Source organism: Podarcis pityusensis (assembly GCF_964106645.2).
Source record: "Podarcis pityusensis genome assembly, chromosome: 6".
Lineage (NCBI taxonomy): Eukaryota > Metazoa > Chordata > Lepidosauria > Squamata > Lacertidae > Podarcis > Podarcis pityusensis.
In genome coordinates, this window is record NC_138030.1 from 2,621,612 (window position 1) to 2,642,171 (window position 20,560).

Consider the following 20,560-nt stretch of genomic DNA (forward strand, 5'->3'; position numbering starts at 1 on the left):
GGATGGTCTGGGAATCAGCGTGTTTTTACATGAGTAGAATGTGTCCTTTTATTTAAAATGCATCTCTGGGTTATTTGTGGGGCATAGGAATTCGTTCGTATTATTTTCCAAAATATATTCCAGCCCACCACATGGTCTGAGGGATGGTGGACCGGCCCACGGCTGAAAAAGGTTACTGACCCCTGTTCTAAGTTCTCACACCTTAAAGGAAAGAGCAAAAGTCTTGGATTTCAAAAGATGGGCTTCCTTTCTGCAAAGTGTTAATTGGCCAGAGGGGTTTTAAAGGATGGAAAAGGGGAAGAGTCAACGAAGAACGTAAGCAAAGTTCAGTAAAATAGCTTTTCTCATGCAGCTTCTTGAAGATCTTGCAGTGTTTGCATTTTACTACCTTTCAGCTGTTCTCAAAGTTTTCAAGCAATTAAGTTCATGAACCTCATGTATTAAAAAAGGAAACAGTAAGAGCAAAAGCCGCTGAGAACATCCCTGGCACACTCATCATTGAAACGGAAAGGACTTTCAAAACAGCAGCATTAGCCGTGCTAAACAGAACTTCCATATACAGAGGAAGTATACCTTTGAATACCAATTGTTGCAGAGCTTGAGTTGAAGAGGGGGGAATTTGCCTTCAACCCCAACTGCGCTTTCTAGATGCATGAAGTTTTCCACTGTGGGCAACAGGATGCTGGATTAGACCAAGTACTATTCTGATCCAAACTGGTATATAAATCTAATAAATAAATAAATGATCCAGCAAGGCTCTTATTAAATTCGCATTGTTGCTGATTGGATTCCAAAGATGCCTGCCCAGGAAATGTTCCCAGTGGGTTCTGCCCAAATGTTACAGACATCCTTGATCCACGGTGGAATGGAAAAACGTGCTGTGAGTTTCCCAGGCCCACAACACAGGGCAGTGGAGAATGTTCAGTCCTCCAAATATTGCGGGACTCCAGCTTTCATCAGCCCCAGCAAGCAGGGCCAGTGGGAAGGAATGATGGGAGTTGTAGTCCAGCCACAGGCTCCCCCCCACCCCCGTTCTGCACACTCTGGGACCCCTGCAACCCATCTCAACGCATGCACTTCTCCCTCTTCCTCTCACCTGTTCAGCAATCTCCTGCCGCTTCTGCTCCAGAATTTTTTGCTGCTCGTTTGTGTGATCCACAATATTTTTCCCTCCAACAAGAAGCTTGCTTTCCATTGCCTGAAAAGCAGAATGGGAGGGGTGGAGGATTCCAATAACCGAAATCAGCATCTTGCAGAGCCTCGCAATTGCTACTTTCTTTAAAATAAAATAAAATGGGTGGAGATCTCACACAGTTGTCTCATAAACCGTGCCTCCTTAGACCAAAGTTTGGCTTTTGGCTCGTGCTGCCCAGAAGCAACTGTTTGGCCTCACAGCATCTCTCAAAGGACTCCAGCAGAGGAGAACTGCCCCAACCCTGGAGATACCAGGGAGTGAGCCTAGAATCTTAAGATGTGCTTTCCCCATACATTTCCCATGCTTGCCTGCCTTGTCATCCAAGGCAGCTGATACCCTCAGTCCATTATAATGACTCTACACTTTCGGTAAAGATGGAGGACATCCCCTATGCCAGGCATAGCCAAACTTGGCCCTCCAGCTGTTTTGGGACTACAATTCCCATCATCCCTGACCAATGGTCCTGTTAGCTAGGGATGATGGGAGTTGTAGTCCCAAAACAGCTGGTGGGCCAAGTTTGGCCATGCCTGCCCTATGCAAATCAGAAGACAAGATGGCCTTTTCTAATACACTCATAAATTTGGGGTTCTCCTCTCTGAGTGACTTATTACGGTCCATTCACACCAACAGATCATTGAGAAATTAAGAGGGATCAGACTCGATTATATCATCATCATCATATTTATTTATATCCCGCCTTTTCCCCTGACAGGGACTCAAGGTGGCTTTCCAGCTGTTTGGTGGCCTTTCATGACATATGCGAATAATCGTTCCCATCTGAACCTGCCAAATATGACTTTGCATGGGACTATTCATGGCATCTGCATAGGTCTCGGTGAATAAAAACCTGCTGTGTCTCTGGGTCTTCATTTGAATCACATGGCAACCGCTTGTGACCCATGTCCCTGCCTCTGTTTTTCTTATTCTTTCCACACTTTCCTCACATCTCAATGGAAGATTTGGTCACTGGCTTCCTTTGCCTTATCACTGTTTTCAGGTCTCAGTTGATTGTTACATGTTCATTAAGATTAGTAAAAATGCAAATAAATAATGAAAGGAAATGAATTGGGTTGGGTTGAGAATACCTGCTCAAGTCCCATTCCTTTTTTTCCCCATCAAGCATTTCTTTTACTAATCACAGTTAGAAGAAAACACTGATTTTTGACCAGCCTTCAGATCTTGTGAAAACTTACCAAGATGGGAAGCTGTTTCACCTTTGGCTCATTAAGGTGAGGTGACCATCCTCGACTCTACGAGCAGCTGACAGGGGAAGGATGAAGATGGTTCATTGGCAGCTGTGGGCAACACTTGATTAAATGTGCACAAGCTCTTCACATGCATGCCACCCCTTCACTCTTCCCTTCATGAAAGCAAGGAAACAAGCCAAGAAGTCACAATAAACTATAGCTTTCTATTACATGTGAACTGGACTAGGAAGCTATGGGCAATAGCTTCTGAACTGGCCAGGATAAGATAGGATAAAGCAAACAGCTGCAAGGTGTTGTTGTTGTTTTTTTTACAGTGTTTTATAAATTGTATGAAATAAATAAAATAAAGCTGGCCTGCCAATGCCTGGAAGCCACTGTCCATCGCTCCCCACTTAGCACACAACAGAAAACTATGGCTAGCTGCAAGGTCTTGGCTTGCTTCCCTGCTTGCACAAAGAGGCAGTCTGTGAGTGCACAGATCTCATGCATCCGTCCTTGCCTCTGAAGCCAGAATTTGATTGTCCAAACCAGGTCTTAAATCACCTACACCTCTCCAACTGCTGGCAGCAGTTCTCTAGCTGGGAATAATTTGGAAAGGAAACCTTTTAATTCAGAATGTCAGAACCACTCTGAACATCAGAGAAGCGTTTCAGGAACAATTCCTAATCCCTATGCTTCTGTTTTTAGTCTTCAACACTGAACCTCCCCCAGAGAGGTTCCTCCCAGGCCACTTTTCTGAATCCACAGAACTCGGCAAAGAGCCTCCTACCTTGATTTTGGCGCCCAGCCTTTCAGCTGCCTCCTTCTCTCGCTTCAGGTCTTCCATCTTCTTCTCCTTCTCCTTCAGCAGCCTCATCTTGTCCTCGGCCACCAAGCTGTGGTCCTCCAGGATAGCCCTCTTCTCGATCTCCAGCTTCTCCTGCTGCTCTTTCCAGTAGTCACCTTTGTTACCTCCTCCTTCCTCCTCCCCTTCTTCACCATCTTCCTCCTCGTCCTCGTCCTCCCCGCCGGCGCTGAAGCTTCCGTCTCTCCTCCTGTCTTTCTTCTTCCTCTTGACAACGGACCGCTTTTCTAGCTGCGCCTTGAGCCTCGCGATCTCCTCCTGGAATTCCCGCAGCAGCGCATCCTTGGGGTCTTCGTTCACTCTCGGCTTGTTCTTTATGTTCTTGGCCCGGTTGGCATACCGAAGCGTCGTCAGGGTCTCGTCGACGTTGTACGAGGCGGGGCCGATGTTGGCCACCATCACCGTCTTGGCATTGCCCCCTAACGAATCCTGGAGCAGCCTGGTGAGCTTGGAATCCCGATAGGGAATGTGAGTGCTTTTGCCGTCCACCAGGGCAGATATGACGTTGCCCAAGGCAGAGAGAGAGAGGTTGATCTTTGTCGCTTCCTTCAACCTCTCCCCCTGGGCTCCGGTCTTAGACTGGCGCTCGCTGCCGGCAAGGTCCACGAGGTTGAGCTTCCCGACGCGTATGTGGTTCTCCCCATCGAGCCCCACTTCGCTGCACTCGATGGTGATCACAAAGATGGCGTGCGAACGGGAGCTGTGCTCGTTCATGTTGGTGGCCCCGACTGAGCGGTTCTGGTTCCCCACATTCATGACGTGCTCTATTTCCTTGACGCTCTTTGTGACGAAGGACGACAAGTCCTTCACGTACACTCCCGTGTCTGGCCGCTCCTTCAGCTCCAGCCTCTTGGACTGATCCTTTGACAACAAGTCCCGGATTTCCTCCTGGTAGATCTCCAGGTAAGAAGCCCTCACCAGGTACTGCTGGTTCTGAGACCGGGAGATGTGCGTGAAGATGTGGTCGAAGGAATTGGGAATGACGCCCCTTTTCTCGGGGTCGCCACGCACACCTTCCATCGTGTAGGTCTTCCCCGTGCCGGTTTGCCCATAGGCAAAGATGGTCCCGTTGAATCCCTGCAGCACCGAGTCCACCAGGGGCCGGAAGGTCTCATCGTAGAGCTCAAACTGCTTGGAATTCCAGTCGTAAACGGCATCAAAGGTGAAAGTCTTTGGCAGCTCGTGAGAAGTCCCCTTGGGGTTCTTCACTGACACCTGCCCCAACTTGACGTCCACCTGGACCACTTGCTCGTAGGAGGCTACTTTCTCTTTGCTGTTCATCGGCCGGCATCGCACCACCACTCTGACCGACTCTGAGCACTTTAGCTTCGACATGACAACGGGCTGGCGCTAGGGCAAACTCAGCAGACGGCAGGACCAGGAAGGCCAGGGGTTTTTCCAGACCTGGAAAGAATCAAAGGCCAGAATTGAGCACAGAGGTAAGGCACAAAAGCAGTGAGTACAAACCAGCCCCCCCCCACCCCCAGTCTGGCTTTTAACACTAGAGATGAAAGTTGAAACCCAAGCCCATACATCAATTCCCAGAGTGGACAGGCCAAACCACCATCTCAAAATCTCAATTTCCCAACTGTAAGATAAAAACAAGCAAAAAAACATCCCTCTCGGAGTTGCTGTGAGGCAGAACAACAAGAAGAAATAACAATGTAAAATGTTTTTCCCCTTTCTAAATGACAGGAAATAAGTGCTTCCTATTCCCATTTGATCAGTATTAGTGCAGAAGCAAATGGCTTTTAACTCAAGTTTTGTTAAAAATGAGAAATATCACTTTGGATGATGATAATAATAACAGAAATAACAGTAGTAGTAGTAGTAATGATACTATATTAAATTTGTATACCACCCTTCATCCGTAGATCACAGGGCAGTTCACAACATAAAAATACAAAATCAAAACACATGATATGTAATAAAACAAACAACAAACCAACCTTCCCACAAACACATTTAAAAGGCCATAGAATGTTTATCAGCCAAAAGCCTGGTTACAGAGAAACATTTTTGCCTGGCATCTAAAGATAAGTAATGGAGAAGCCAGGTGAGCCTTCCTGGGGAGAGAATTCAACAAAAGGGGAGCCACTGCAGAAAAGGCCTGGTCTCATGTTGCCACCCTCCAGACCTCTCGTGGAGGGGGCACATGAAGAAGGGCCTCAGAGGATTATCTGTAGTGGCTCCTACAGCTTCATTCAAAATCTTAAGTCCTGCGTGGCAGGAGGTTCAGAGAGGTCTAGCCATTCTGAAATTCTCAACTTTCATCCTTTCAAGGAAAATGTGCAAAAGGGTGATACTAGCTCTTTTATTTCCCTTCCCTTCTCTTCCCTCCCCCTCCCCTTTTATGAAGATCACCCGCTCTGAGACCCCACAGCTAATTCTCCCCTGGCCTCCTCGCTGGCCCAAGTAGGACCAATTCAGCCAGCTAGCCCTGGGGATTATCTAATTGATTTTTGAATTTTATTGTCATTCATGTTTTTATACTGTATTTTATGCCGCTTTTATAATTGTTTTAAAGTGTTTTAAATTTGTTATTAGCCGCCCTGAGCCTGGTTTTTGAACCGGGAAGGGCGGGATATAAATAAATTATTATTATTACTATTACTATTATTTTCAGCTGGCTTCCAAGTTAAGAGTCTCTTGTACGTTCAGGGACGTTGTCCACATGCTACAGGACTCCTTTTGCTCCTCTTTCCTCCCCTCATGGGCCCAGATTTTGTCACAACCCTGTTGCCCTCCAACCATGTTCTAGAATGCATGCCTTTCCTTTCTACCTCGGCAGCTGCTGACCGCACCAGGCAACTCAGAACGCTGTCATAGTGCAAGCTGAGTTATACGGTAATGATCTGCTCGATTAAAAAAAAACCCAACAACACTATTATTCAAAACTGGGATTTCTTGCCAGGGGTTGGCCCAAGAAGAAGCTTTTCCTGATAAGAAAGTAGAACACAGGAAGTGGCCGTACACTGATGAGTCAGGCCGGTGGACCGCCCAGCTTAATATTGTCCACACTGAATAGCTGCAGTTCTCCAGGTTTCCACACATGGTCGTCCTCTCCCAGTCTTCCCTGGAGATACCAAGGACTGAACCCAGGATCTTCTACTGCTGAGCTACAGGCCTACACTGTATAACTCTGTACACCGTGGACTCTCCTTCCTTGGAGGTTTTTAAGCAGAGGTTGGATGGCCATCAAACATTGATGGTTTAGCTGAGATTCCTGCATTGCAAGAGTTTGGACTCTACAACAACAACAACAACAAATTTATTAAATTTGTGAGGTCCATGCCTTTACACAAAATACCATAAAACATTATTAAAAGATAAACAAAAAGATTATAAAAGTAAGCTAAAATTCATGCCATGCTGTCCCAGCAAGGAAACTACCCAATAAACCCCACCATTCAGGGAAGAAGATACAACAACAGGTTAGGAGAGCAATGGGAGGGACCTCACCGTTTCATCCAGGAACCATACCCTAGTTTTCATAGCCTTCACCACAAAGACCGCTACCACGTGAGAAATCCGTGGATCAGCGTCCACCAGTAAAAACTTTACTTGGTCCTCAGAGTTGACTATTGATTTGGGAATAGTTTGTAACATCGCATCCCTGAAGGCCGAATAGATGGGACAATACAACATGCAATGTATGAGATCCTCTTTGGTTCTCATATAACAAGGACATATCCGCTGCTCTACTGGGATTTTTGCATATCTGCCTGACAGATAGGCCGTAGGAATGGTTTGAAAACGGGCCATAGTAAAGGCTCTCCGAAGAGTGGGATTGGTGATATTCGCCAAGTAATTGGCGCAGATTTTGACTGCTTTCAGTCGGGGAAACCAGTGGGAGGACCCTGGGATCTGTATTTTTGTGGCATCTAACAGAGCGTCTCTCTCCAGGATCCATTTCCGGAGTTTGTCCGGGCTCCACCGTTTGAGGATATTAAACTCCGGTAGGGTGTATCTAACCAGGATCTCAGATAAGTTTTGGCGCCAAGTGATGTTCTTTTGAAAAGATACAAAGGCTTGTTTGGCCAATAAGGTGTTTGAAGTGTTTGCAAGGTTGATGTAAAATCGTAGGAATCTTAAGTGGGCCCTGGCAGACACAGAGGGTAAACCAACCTCCACCCTCAAGAAAGCTGCTGGGGTTCCTTGAGGAAGGCCTAGAATCCTCTTGAGATAGTAGTTTTGCAAAATTTCAAGCCGTTCCAACAGCCTCTGGTTCCACCCCCAGAGTTCTATCCCATATAACATCTGGGGAATAGCTTTCCCAACAAAAGCTCTTAATGCCGGGATCACCAATTGTCCTCCCCTGGTATGGAAGAAACTAAGCAAAACACCAATTGTTCTTCGTGTTAGGATGGTTACAGCCTTAAAGTGGGCTAGCCAGCTAGATGTAGCCTGGAATGTAACACCCAGATATTTAAAAAAAGGGCACTGTTCAATCACATGTTCATCTAAAGACCATCTAAAGGTGTGGCGAGCTCTAGTGAACACCACAATTTTTGTTTTGTCATGGTTTATCTTTAGTGAATTATGGGAACAGTAGGCTGTGATCCCCTCCAGCATGCTGCATAAGCCTCTTCGGGTGAGTGCCATTAAAACCATGTCATCGGCATATAGCAAAATATTCAGGCGTTTACCTTCAAGGGCTGGAGCCGATGACTTGTACTTTGCCATGTACTGAACAATGTCGTTTATATAAAAGTTAAAAAGAAATGGGGCTAGCAGGCATCCCTGTTTGACCCCTTTCCCCAATGGCAGTGGGTCCGTAAGAGTTCCCGATGACCCAGTTCTGATTTTGACTGTAATGTCTGTATGTAACTCTCTGAGAATTTTTAAAAGTCGTCTGTCAATGTCCGTTTCATATAATTTTTTCCATAGTCTATCTCTACAGATTGGTTTGGACTCTACAATTCTAAGATTTTCCTGATGCAGCAATTGCACACGCTATCCAGGAACTCTCAATTTTTAGATCCTAGAAAACTGCCCTAAAGCTTTTGCTTTCTTCCTACTTAAAATGCTTCCAAGTCACCTTCATTAGCCTTAATTAAAAACGTAATAAAACTCTCAAAGGGGCTCATCATTGCTAAGAAACCACACGTTCCGGCCAGAATGATAATGTACCAGAAAATGCATGGCTGGCACTGAAAACAGCGACTTCTTGCCTCCTTCTCACCCTCTTGCCCCCGCAATGTATGATTGCTAGAAAATGCACGGCACGACATCCTCGCACTTCCCTCTTCCACTTCCTTGGGGTCTAGGATCTAGGGATCTCAGTGGGCCCACAAGCTGAACATGAGTCCACAGTGTGACGCAGCAGCAAAAAAGGCTAATGCTATTCTAGGCTGCAGGGACGCGGGTGGCGCTGTGGGTTAACCCCTGAGCCTAGGACTTGCTGATCAGAAGGTCGGCGGTTCGAATCCCCGCAACGGAGTGAGCTCCCATTGCTCGGTCCCAGCTCCTGCCAACCTAGCAGTTTGAAAGCACGTCAAAGTGCAAGTAGATAAATAGGTACTGCGCTGGCGGGAAGGTAAACGGCATTTCCGTGCGCTGCTCTGGTTCGCCAGAAGCGGCTTAGTCCTGCTGGCCACATGACCCGGAAGCTGTACGCCGGCTCCCTCTGCCAATAAAGCGAGATGAGCGCCGCAACCCCAGAGTTGTCCACAACAGGACCTAACGGTCAGGGGTCCCTTTACCTTTACTGTGTCTTGAGGGACACGGGTGGTACTATGAGTTAAACCACAGAGCCTAGGACTTGCCGATCAGAAGGTCAGAGGTTCGAATCCCCGGACGGGGTGAGCTCCTGTTGCTCGGTCCCTGCTCCTGCCAACCTAGCAGTTCGAAAGCACGTCAAAGTGCAAGTAGATAAATAAGTACTGCTCCGGCGGGAAGGCAAATGGCGTTTCTGTGCGCTCCTCTGATTCGCCAGAAGCGGCTTAGTCATGCTGGCCACATGACCCGGAAGCTGTACGCCGGCTCCCTCGGCCAATAAAGCGAGATGAGCGCCGCAACCCCAGAGTCAGTCACGACTGGACCTAATGGTCCGGGGTCCCTTTACCTTTATTCTAGGCTGCATCAACAGAAGGACAGTATTCCGATCAAGGGAAGTCATAGTACAGTTCTATTCTGCCTCGGTCTGACTACATGTGGCACTTTTTTCAGTGCAAAGCTTTACCCTGGAGCATCTCATTAAGACTGGAGCAGGTATTGAGCACTTTCCCCCCACAACTGAGCAATTACAGAGAACTGCCTTACAGCAGACTTTGAGAGGTTTCCAGACAGACCCGGCATCCTTTCCTGGAAATCAAATACTGCCTGTATGGCTGCAGTAACGGAGTAATTTTGACTAATCTGATTTTGCTTCCATCTCTGTGCTTGGAAAGTCACTGCAAACCAAGGCTGAGAACTGGCTCTGGCGAGGGGGCTAGAGCCTTAGCTCTTCCACCCCTAGCAGGCCAAGTAGGACAGGTCAGTGGAGCAGCCCAGCTGTCAATCACCTAATGTCACAATGATGACAGGTGACCTTTTTTGCCCACAGGGATCTTCAGAAGCCTCTTTTAAAGTGCTGCAGAAAATAGCATTTTGAAAGGGGCTTCTGAAGATCTGACCAGTTGTCAGGTCTTCAAAAGCCCCTTTCAGTGTGCTTTGTACCAATCAGCTAGCAGGCAGTGCCTACAATCCCCTAGGATCTTACCTGCCACACAACAAACGTCATATATGACTTCACATGCAGGGCAGCTGGCCATGGCTTTGCCAAAAGGGCATTGTGGGACGAATGCAAAGGCCTGGCAGGCCTAATTAGTCCGGGTTGGAGGCTGGAGATCCCCACCGCTGCTATAACCAAACCAGTGGAAGAGCCAAGAAGCCAAAGGAAATAAACGTTCAAGCAGCCCTGCCAGGGACAGAGCCTGACAAGCAGCCACGATCTAAGAGCATCAAATAAACAAGTTCGTTCAGGCTGCCTGCAGCTTCAATAGGAAAACGATTCCTGCCCGTCCAACCTTCAAGCACAACATGCCATGGCCTGAATGCAGGCCTAATTCTGTATTGGCATGACCGGAACATTTTTTATTTTAGAGCTGTCGGGTGTAAAGCAGCCCATTCAACTTGGTGCAAGATACAAGATTCAGAACGCTGCAACTGCGCCATGCCAGAGATTAGGACACCACTGAGACCTGGTGCATCTTCCATAACCCATTTTACAACCTTCCCCCAAAAAACAACAACTATTTGTGCTCTGCAGATGTTTTGGACTACAACTCCCATCAGCCCCAAGCAGCACAACTGATGTGACGTAGTCCAAATCACGCAAAAGGTGCTACTTTATGAAAATTGGTGACGCAGGTTCTCTATTTGAACGCCGAAGGAACACACAAGCACCAGAAAGTTAGGATGAGAGCTGAAGTTGAAGATCCGGTGGGCCCTGTTTATGTTTAAGGCACGTACTGAAGTATACTCAGCACAGGTGAATTGGCTCGTCTTATTAACTGTATGGCTGGCTAAGGAGAGATAATGAGGGTGGATTTTCTTCCCCCTTTCAATTAACAATTTATACAAAGTGGGTGAAGTCAAGGGGAGAGGCTGCTGCTCAGTGGCAGAGCGCATGATGTGCATGCTGAATGCTCCCGTTTCTGCCACAAGGAGCTCCCGTGAAAGGACCTTTGGCAGGAGGGCTGAGAGACCTCACTGTTAAGCCCTGGGGAGGCTCTGCCAGCCACAGCAAAGGCTATTGAACTAGATGAGGAAGAGGTTTGTCTGAGTTTTAAGGCAGCTCCTTACCTTCCACTAAATTGGGATTTCAAGCCTGATTTTGACATTGTGAGGACAAAGGGGTGGTATTCATCCTGGAGCATGCAATGAGGTTCTTTGAAACTAGCACGGATGGCAGCTGAAGAATTTGGGGGGTCGAGGAGAAGTTCTGGGAACCACATGATGGAAGGAAAGGCATGGTTCCCAACAGTGTGCCCTTGTTTATTTTGCCAAAAGCAGAATACACCACGTGACAGCAAATGTCCGTCAAGCAGGTTCTGCCATGCGCCACTGTGCCTTAATTGCTTGTACCCAAATACATCAATTATTTGTAACCAAACATTTCATGAGGCGACGCACTCCATCCCTGCTGAATGCACGGCCCAACATCCTAGTTTAGACAAGCCTTTAGGACACGGCGCTCTCCGGAAAGAGCCCTCTCACTCTTCTGAAATCCAAAAGCAATCTGGCCAGATCCCAAATTGACTCTAATCCACTACACTCACCCAGAGCTTCAGATTGCATTTCCAATTGTACAGAATACGGGAAGCAATTCAAAGCCTGTTTTCTTGGAGCGTAGGATGAAGTCATGCCTGAAAATTAAGTCCTGGTACTATTTGAAATTAAATTGGTGTGGCAGTTCAATCATCAGAGAATTTTAGAAGAAATCAGAAATTAAGGAGACTAGTTAATTCAAACAGACTGCACCATGAGAACCAACAAGCTAGGACAAGATTTCTACATACTGGATATATTCCAGGATTGCCTTTAATTTTATTTTAGTAGTGCAAACACAAGATTCCACACTAGACCTGGAAGGTGGAGGATGAGATTTAAAGAGATTCTAAGAACAATTATTTTCCATTTTTGCTACTTGAACCTGTCAAGTATCTGTAATTATGTTCCTTCTTAGCATCATTTGGCTCCTTCCATTATTCCATCTAATAAATGGGCAATTTGTGATTTTCCTCTCTTTCAGCAATTTTTCCTCTTTGTGGTAAAGAGGTGTCTCAAATCAGACACAATATTCTAGGTGTGAACTGTGGAGCATTATGATGGGGTATTTTTCTCAGCTGAACTAATTCTACTGAGTTAACCACAACTTAACCTCCAGCTAAAAAATAGTAGTATTAGTAATATAGTATTTTTTTTTTAAAAAATTAGTGTTTATGTTCCCTGATCTATGGGCTCAAAGAAACTGGAAACACAGACATGACTTAGGTAAGATATATTTCTTTTCGTGATGTTATTTTTAAGGAGTTGAAAATTGAAATTGAACACCCTTCAGAAAAGCAGAGCAATCAATGGCTGTTTGGCTTCTCTTGAAAAAGCCAAGCTTTGCTATCTTTCAGCTTTAATAGGCGAGAGACAATCACCCACCTCGAAATCTATCCTCATCCTGCCTTTCCCAGATGTCTCCCTCTCATATAGACATCACAGTCATGTACAACCCCCCCCCCATATATACTAATTGACGCTCTTATTTCATCCCCATGAAATACAAAAGAGTCAAGCAAGGCCTTTGATCAGGGACAACATCTGCTGGGTAGGTGCATAATCGCACAATGCTCTCCATCAGTTGGAACACAAAAATAGCTAAATCTAAAGTATTTTTTTACAAGACAAGGTTGATTGCATATGTAAACAATTTTATCGGTCCACAAAATCTTGCATGTTCCTTCATTAAAAGATGGTCTAATAAAATATATCAATTCAGTCTATTCTGTGTTTCTTATTGACTGAAAATTGCATGACAATCGCCCTTATATGACCCCACACTGCTAGGCATTCAGTGACAACCAATGCAGTCAAGCAACAGAGCAACTGTCAAAACCATGACAGTCTATGGCAATTTAGAGAATCTATGGCAATTTAGAGAAACATACCACAGGCTCTGTTAAAACACACCATCCTGAGAACAAAGACAGAATAAACTATTCATTTGCAGAATTGGGTTCCTTCTAAGGAGAGGAAATAAGCACCCTTCTTGCTTTGATGAAATCATTTTTTGCAGCAACAAATTGCTACATAAGCAAGACCACCACAGCCAACTGTCCCTTGCACAGATGAGCAATGAACATAATGCTGCCTTTATACTGCACCAGAAATATTATGTTGCACAAAATAGAATAGTGTAAGATTCTCTAGTAAAATGTGCCAAATTAAATATCCGAATCCCCTTTGCAGTTGACCGCTATTTTATCTAGTTCTTTCCTCCTGATCTTCTTAGCTGGCAATAGTATGGCTCCCTCTAATTCAGCTACTTTGGTGGTGCCTGGTCTTCATTGCCTATATGAAGCCTGATCCTACGCGTGCTTACTCAGAAGCAAGCCCTACTGAATGCAGCAGAACTTGCTTCCAAGTTGTGTGTGCAGGATTACAAACTTAGGTGCACGGTTATGTGTTCACGCCTACAAGCCAAGGAGATTCAACAACCACAGGATGGAGACAGCACAACTGGTACCCAGAAGGCAGAGTCTAGGAAGCAGTGTTAGACATCAGCAAGGCGCCGGGCACATTTTGCTACTGGCAGGGGTGCAATTGCAACCACGTGGAGATCCCTGGATGCCAGGCTGGCGACTGACATCTCCATCTGGCTGGCCTCTCCAGATTTCTTAAGCAGGCAAGCAGAATAACTCATTTATTGCACTTATATCCCACCTTTTTCTCCAGGGAGTGGAGCACATGGTTCACCCCCCTCTGAGTTAATCCCCGCAACAACCCTGTAAGGTAGGTTAAGAGGCTGTGACTGACTCAAAGGTCACCCAGTGAGCTTCAGGACTGAGTGGGGATTTGAACCCTGATCTCCCAGGTCCTAGTCTGGCACTCGAACCACTTCACCACACTGGCTTCCTAGAGTACTTCTGCTGTGGGGGCGCTATATAAGTTAAGTAGGTAAATAAATACGGGGAAAGCAAAATGTCACTTAGAGAAGGATCTGAAATATTTTCCTTGAAGCTTGAATTTTTTTTATTCTGGATTGCTTAATTTTATGTTTTAATGTGTTGTAAAGCGCTTCGAATTTTTCCCCTTTAAAATATAAAGCGGTATAGAAATGAAATGAAAAATATTAATAACAATAAAGAAATCTCACTGGGTGGAAAAATGGACATTCTGTAGGTTCAGGGTGCTATTTAGCAATTAGCTTATAAATCTGAGTTTCTAAAACTGGCAGAAACTCTCCAGGATCTTTCCTATTATTTAATTTGTAGACTTTTTTAATTTTAAAAAATCCACATATAAATGCTAAGTAATTCAACCTTGGCTTGTGAAAGATATGCCCCACTGCTGAGGTACACTCCTTCCATCTCCCTAAATGTTTTGATGAGCAGCCTTGATGTGCAAGCTGCCTCTTGAACACAAGTAGGAGCATTCTCACATAAGACACTTAAAGCCTGGCAAGAGGGCAGGTGTTCCCACCAGAAAGGAAGCTCAGCCACAACCAGGGGTGAGTTCTGGTCCATAAGAGGAGCCCTGCTGGATCACGTCAAAGGGGACCCATCTGGTCCGGCATCTTGCTCTCACAGCGGGTAACCCTATGGCAATGGGAAGCGCAAGGCGGCTTCAGCACAGGTTACATGGCCACCTGTCACGTATGATCTAGTTGACATTCCTGCATTGCAGGGGGTTGGACTAGATGACCCATGGAGCCCCTTCCAACGCTACAGTTCTACAATGATATGGTGCTGAGAGGCATAATGCCTCCGGCGGCTGAGGCAGACCACAGCCATCACGGCTAGCGACCACGGACAGCCGTGTCTTGTCTAATCCTCTTGCAAAAGCCATTCTTGCTGGTGGCTGCCTCTTGTGTTTGAAGACACCCACATTCAAAGAACTGCAGGGGACGGACGGGCATTTAATAACATGCGGAAGAACAGAAGAGCCGGCTGCTGGATCAAGCCCACGGCCCATGTCGTCCAGCATCGTCTCCTCACGGCGGCCCACCAGATGCCCCAAGCAGGACTCAAATGCAAGATCCCTCTCCCTTCCTGCTGTGGTTTTCCAGAAAGTGGGATTCAGAAGCATCGCTGCCTCAACTGGGGAGGGCAAGAGCACGGCCCTCCTGGCTAGGAGCCCCCCATAGCCCCCTCCTCCTCCAGGGATTTGTCTCCATGGCCCTCCCTGCCTCCTCCTGCAGGGTCAGTTCACCTGGAGGGGTCGCAGCAGGGCATGGCCTTGTGTGTATGGAGCAGACAGAGAGGAGGAGGGGAGGGGAGCATCCGGGTGCGTGCCCGCATCCACCATCCACACCCACGCCCAGATACACGTGTGCCTTGAGAGTGCAGAAGGAGGGGGGGTTAGGGAGGAGAGGGAGGGAGCATCGGGGTGCGCGTGCACGCATTCCCACGCGTGTGCCTTGAGAGTGCAGATGGAGAAGGCGAGAGGAGGGGAAGGGAGCATCCGGGTGCGCGTGCACGCATTCCCACGGTTCCACGCCCAGACACGCGTGTGCCTTGAGAGTGCAGAAGGAGGAGGAGGAGGGAGCACCCCCGGTGCGCGCGCACGCATTCCCACGTTACCGCACCCAGACACGCGTGTGTCCCTGAGCGTGAGGAAGGGGGGAGAGAGAGCGAGAGGCGTGGGGCCGCCCGAGGCCCCCGCCCCACGGATGCGGTTCTTCCTCCTCCTCCTCCTCCTCCTCCTCCCGCCGCGCGCGCGCACCCCCTCGCCGCCCCAGGCGCGCGCACGGTGGGGGGGGGGGAGAAGGCGAGGGCGAGGCCCCTCACTCACCTGCGCCGTCACCATGGAGACCCCCTCCTCCTCCCGCCGCTGCGGCAGGGACGGCGGCGGCGGCGGCAGCACCGGATACGGCAGGGGAGTCCGGCCCCGCCGCGGCCGCCGCTCACTTCCTTGGCAACGCGGCCGCCCGCCCCGAAGCCATCACTTCCTTGGCGACGCCCCGGCCCTAGCAACGGGCCCCGCCTCCTCCGCGCCCTCGGCCCTGGCAACGGGACACGCCCCTGGCAACGCGACACGCCCCTCGGGCCCTCGAGGCGCCCCAGCCACGTGCGCCATGCGCGGTGCTTTTGGTTTTAATATCATTTTTATTAAATTTTCTGTTTTTACAATTTAAAATTCTCGTTTCTACATCCTTAAGATATCAATGACTTCCCTCCTTCTCTTTCCATGGTTCATTTTACATCTCCTAAATCCCTGCATATTTTACAAAAACTATACAATTTGAATTTATCTTAATGCTGCCGGCGTTTTCAGCTGTATGGCTTAGGTGTGTTTTAATCCACTGGAGAAAGCGGGAGATCCAGAGTTTCTATGAGCTCAGCTTGAGCTTTCTTTTTGTAGGTTTTGTTAATGCTGCTAATCATATGGCTTTTGCTGTATTTCTTTTACTTTTATCATTGATAAACGATTTTTTTATATAAATAAACTTATGTATATATGACATTAATATGAATCCATATATCCATAGATCTCAGGGCTGTCCACAACATAAAAGTGCAATATAAAAAATACATAATAAAGCAAAAACAAACCAATAGCTTCTCTCTCCTTGTAATTTGGATGTTTAGTGCATCTTTTAGTTGCTGCTTCGTTAACAGTGTTTATTGGTGCTCTGTTTGCTCTAGTCCCTGGCTGGTGCTAAGACTGGTTATTGTGTATTTTTTTTAAAAAAAAAATAGTGCATAGTTTTTAGTGCTGCCTTTGCTGTGAACCAATGCTGGATTATAAAGTAAGTAAATCTTATTTTTAAACTTACTTTACAAGCTGTTGCCTGATTTTTTCCAAAGAGGGAAGGAAGTCAGCTTCCTTTGTTTGTTGGACTTGCTCAAAGGCTTTGCAGCCTACCATAATTCCTATGCTTTCAATTTTGCTGCCAAGGATGGGATTTTAAAACTGTTTAACAGTCACACGTAGGGGGGAGGGCCTGGAAGGATAAATTGCAATTAATATACCCTCCTATAGCACTCATGAAATTAAGAGACACCTGCTTCTTGGGAGAAAAGCAATGACAAACCTAGACAGCATCTTAAAAAGCAGAGACATCACCTTGCCAACAAAGCTCCGTATAGTTAAAGCTATGGTTTTCCCAGTAGTGATGCATGGAAGTGAGAGCTGGACCATAAAAAAGGCTGATTGCCAAAGAATTGATGCTTTTGAGTTATGGTGCTGGAGGAGACTCTTGAGAGTCCCATGGACTGCAAGAAGATCCAACCTCTCCATTCTGAAGGAAATCAGCCCTGAGTGCTCACTGGAAGGACAGATCCTGAAGCTGAGGCTCCAAGACTTTGGCCACCTCATGAGAAGAGAAGACTCCCTGGAAAAGACCCTGATGTTGGGAAAGATGGAGGGCACAAGGAGAAGGGGACGACAGAGGACGAGATGGTGGGACAGTGTTCTCGAAGCTACCAGCATGAGTTTGACCAAACTGCAGGAGGCAGTGGAAGACAGGAGTGCCTGGTGTGCTCTAGTCCAGGGGGTCACGAAGAGGCGGACACAACTAAAGAACAACAACAACCTGTTAAAAACCATCCCATAAGGGCAAGGAGGAAAAGAAGCGGAATGAGAGTAGAGCAGCCGCTGGGGGGCAGCGGGAGAGGCAATAGGAGACCCCTCAAAAACTGGACAGCTTCACTGCCAGGAGTAGGAAGGGAGCTGTGGCAAGATGTGGGCATAAAGGAAGAGTGGGTGGTGAAGTGATAAAAAACCTGTAGGCAATGCAAATATATTCAGAGTGGTCCAGCCAGGAGCAAGGATGGAAGAGCTGCCAAATCATCTTGGGAAAACAGGTGATTGGGCAAGAAAATGGCAGATGGGATGCAATTTGTATAAGTGCAGTGAGGTGGCACCTTAGCAGGCAAGCCTGGGCTTTGGGTCAGCTCCTGCAGCTTGGGACAGGCGAAGTCTCTCCCCAAAACCCCACAGCAATGGGGCAGCTCCCTGTGGCAGACAAGGATTCGGGTGGCGTCAAGGGGCTTCCTCCCTCCCCAAAAGAGCAGCCCCTCTCCTCTTGCTAATTATGCTGTTTCAAATGATCGTTTTATATCTGACTTCCTTTAGTAATGTTTTCTATCGAAATAACAGTTTGGATTTTTTGGATATTTAATAATGTTTTCTATCAAAATAACGGTTTGGATTTTTAGGTTAACTTTGCTGCGTTCAGTGTTCATTCTGTAGTTCACCACTTTTGTAATGTTTTCTTTTGAAATATTTTAATATTTTAGTTTCCTGCCAATTATGTTGCCATGAACGTATAGTTTATATTTGACTTTTGTCAGTAATGTTTTGCTCTGGATTGTTTGATTTGATGCTTTGATGTGTGGTAAACCGCATTTAAATGTTTTTCTTGAAAATATGTTGAGTCTCTTTAGGTTAACCTATTGATGGTTTGTACATTATATTAACCAAACCAGTCCAAACCAGAAATTTCCATTTGTACCATTATCCAGCCATGGTTTGAAGAATCAGGAAGGTGTTGCTTTCTCCTCACCCTTTCGTTACTACATTTTTGAGTTGTGATTGTCTGCTTCCCATGCCATTCCACATCAGGAAACTATGGTTAGTGCTACCTCCCAACCACTGGTTCACATGGGATTGAAGAAGTGAGAGGAGTTATGTGATTTGAATGACTATCTGAAGTGAGCTGGTGAAAATGGGGTCCCTCTGCGCCTCAGGATACACTACTAGCTTGCCATCTACACACAGAAACATGTGTTGTGTCCATCAGAATTCAATCCGTATTAAGGTCCAATGCAAGTAATTTTTGTTTAGGCTCATCAAAGCCCCTTCCTCAATAAATCTACTATATAATTTTTGTTCTTAAAACTATCTTAAAAGCTTTACGATCCTAATTCATCTTCTCTGCACAGCAGATGATCTTTGTTATTTGTTTTACAGCTAGAAATGCCATCTGATCTCAGTCCTAAGGGCAAAAGGACTTCTAGGAATTCAAATTTGGCACTGGCGCCCAGTGAAGCAATTCTGGTAGAATGGAAGTGGGGGAAGGAACATAATTTATGGGAGTTCTGGCAGAGAAAACATCAAGTGAATGGAAGCACAAGTCCCATTGGAGGAGTGTATTGATAAAAAAAAATTAATTGTGATTAATGTGTTTTATGGGACTTTCTGGAAGAGACCAGGGAAATTGCATCTGAGGCTATAAAGCCTTCAGTGTTCCAGATCTTGGCCTGTTGCCCAAAGCCTTATGCTTGCTGGATGCAATTTCTCCATCACTTTGGTACCTTGCTGTGCACAATTTCTCTGTCCCCGATTCATTAAAGAGAGTGTGTGAAGCCCCATTAGGGAAGGGGAGACAAGTGAAAAAAGAAAGAGAAGCAGAGATGCTTTTTGGTTAAGCTATCACAACGTTGTTAATTTATATACTTCCCTTCAACTTCACTTTGCAGCATGGTTAAAAAAAGGGATAGAAAACCATACAGTATAAACAAAGAGCAGCATTTAAAAGAGGGGTGCACACCTCTCCCCAGATGCCGCTGACCTCAACTCAAGACAGGAGCTGCACAGAACTTTACACCCTGCCTGGGGCTTGGAAACAACACTATTTGAACTTCGCCTCTGTGCAGTATGCCTCTGAATGCTTAGCTGCTGGGAATCACAGGTGGGCAGAGGGTTCAGAGGGGAGGTCCAAAAAATATCTGCATGGTGCCTAGGGAACAACTTGCACCTTAATATCAGCAAGACAAAGGAGATGGTGTTGGACTTTCGCAGGAAGAGAGGAGAACTAGCCCCGCTGTACATCGGGGAGGGCTGTGTGGAGAGAGTCTCTTCCTTTAAATTCCTAGGAGTTTATCTCAGTGAAGACCTTAAAGGTAAAGGGACCCCTGACCATTAGGTCCAGTCGTGGCCGACTCTGGGGTTGCGGCGCTTATCTCGTTTTATCGGCCGAGGGAGCTGGCGTACAGCTTCCGGGTCATGTGGCCAGCATGACTAAGCCGCTTCTGGTGAACTAGAGCAGCGCACAGAAATGCCGTTTACCTTCCCACCAGAGCAGTACCTATTTATCTACTTGCACTTTGACGTGCTTTCGAACTGCTAGGTTGGCAGGAGCAGGGACCGAGCAACGGGAGCTCACTCCGTCGCGGGGATTTGAAGGTGCTACTGGAAGGATTTTTTTTATTTTCATTCCATTTAGAATTTGATCATCTGTCTGGAAAAAATCAAATTGCACAGGTATGAAGTTTACAGCATGTAATGCCTTAAGAGAGAATTTAATGAAATTGATTTATAGGTGGTATGTGACACCAGTCAAGCTTGCAAAAATTTACCATCTGCCTGATAATAAATGTTGGAAATGTAATGAGACTGAAGGTACATTCTTTCACCTTTGGTGGACGTGCCCAAGGATTAAGACATTCTGGGAGATGATCTATAATGAAATGAAAAAGGTATTTAAATATACCTTCCTGAAGAAACCAGAGGCCTTTTTCCTGGGCATGGTTGGCCAATTGGTGATGAAGAAGGATAGAACTTTCTTTATGTATGCTACAACAGCAGCAAGAATACTTATTGCAAAGTATTGGAAGACACAAGATTTACCCACCCGGGAAGAATGGCAGATGAAGCTGATGGACTACATGG

General features: G+C 46.5%; 1 protein-coding gene and 1 long non-coding RNA gene across 2 annotated transcripts in view; one reads left to right on the forward strand and one right to left on the reverse strand.

Annotated features, from left to right (window-relative positions):
• The window catches only part of KIF3B (kinesin family member 3B), a 30,370-nt gene extending 14,494 nt beyond the window's left edge, over positions 1–15,876 (reverse strand). Inside the window, exons 1-3 of the mRNA XM_081011144.1 lie at positions 15,737–15,876; positions 3,173–4,651; positions 1,097–1,198 (exon numbers count right to left, since the gene is read on the reverse strand). Coding sequence (XP_080867270.1) covers positions 1,097–1,198; positions 3,173–4,582 — 1,512 coding nt within the window. The 5' untranslated portion in view covers positions 4,583–4,651; positions 15,737–15,876. The remainder of the gene's footprint in view (positions 1–1,096; positions 1,199–3,172; positions 4,652–15,736) is intronic.
• LOC308480269 overlaps positions 7,262–20,560 on the forward strand; it is a 182,441-nt gene continuing 169,142 nt past the window's right edge. Inside the window, exon 1 of the long non-coding RNA XR_013987978.1 lies at positions 7,262–7,365. This is a non-coding gene — a long non-coding RNA (uncharacterized lncRNA). The remainder of the gene's footprint in view (positions 7,366–20,560) is intronic.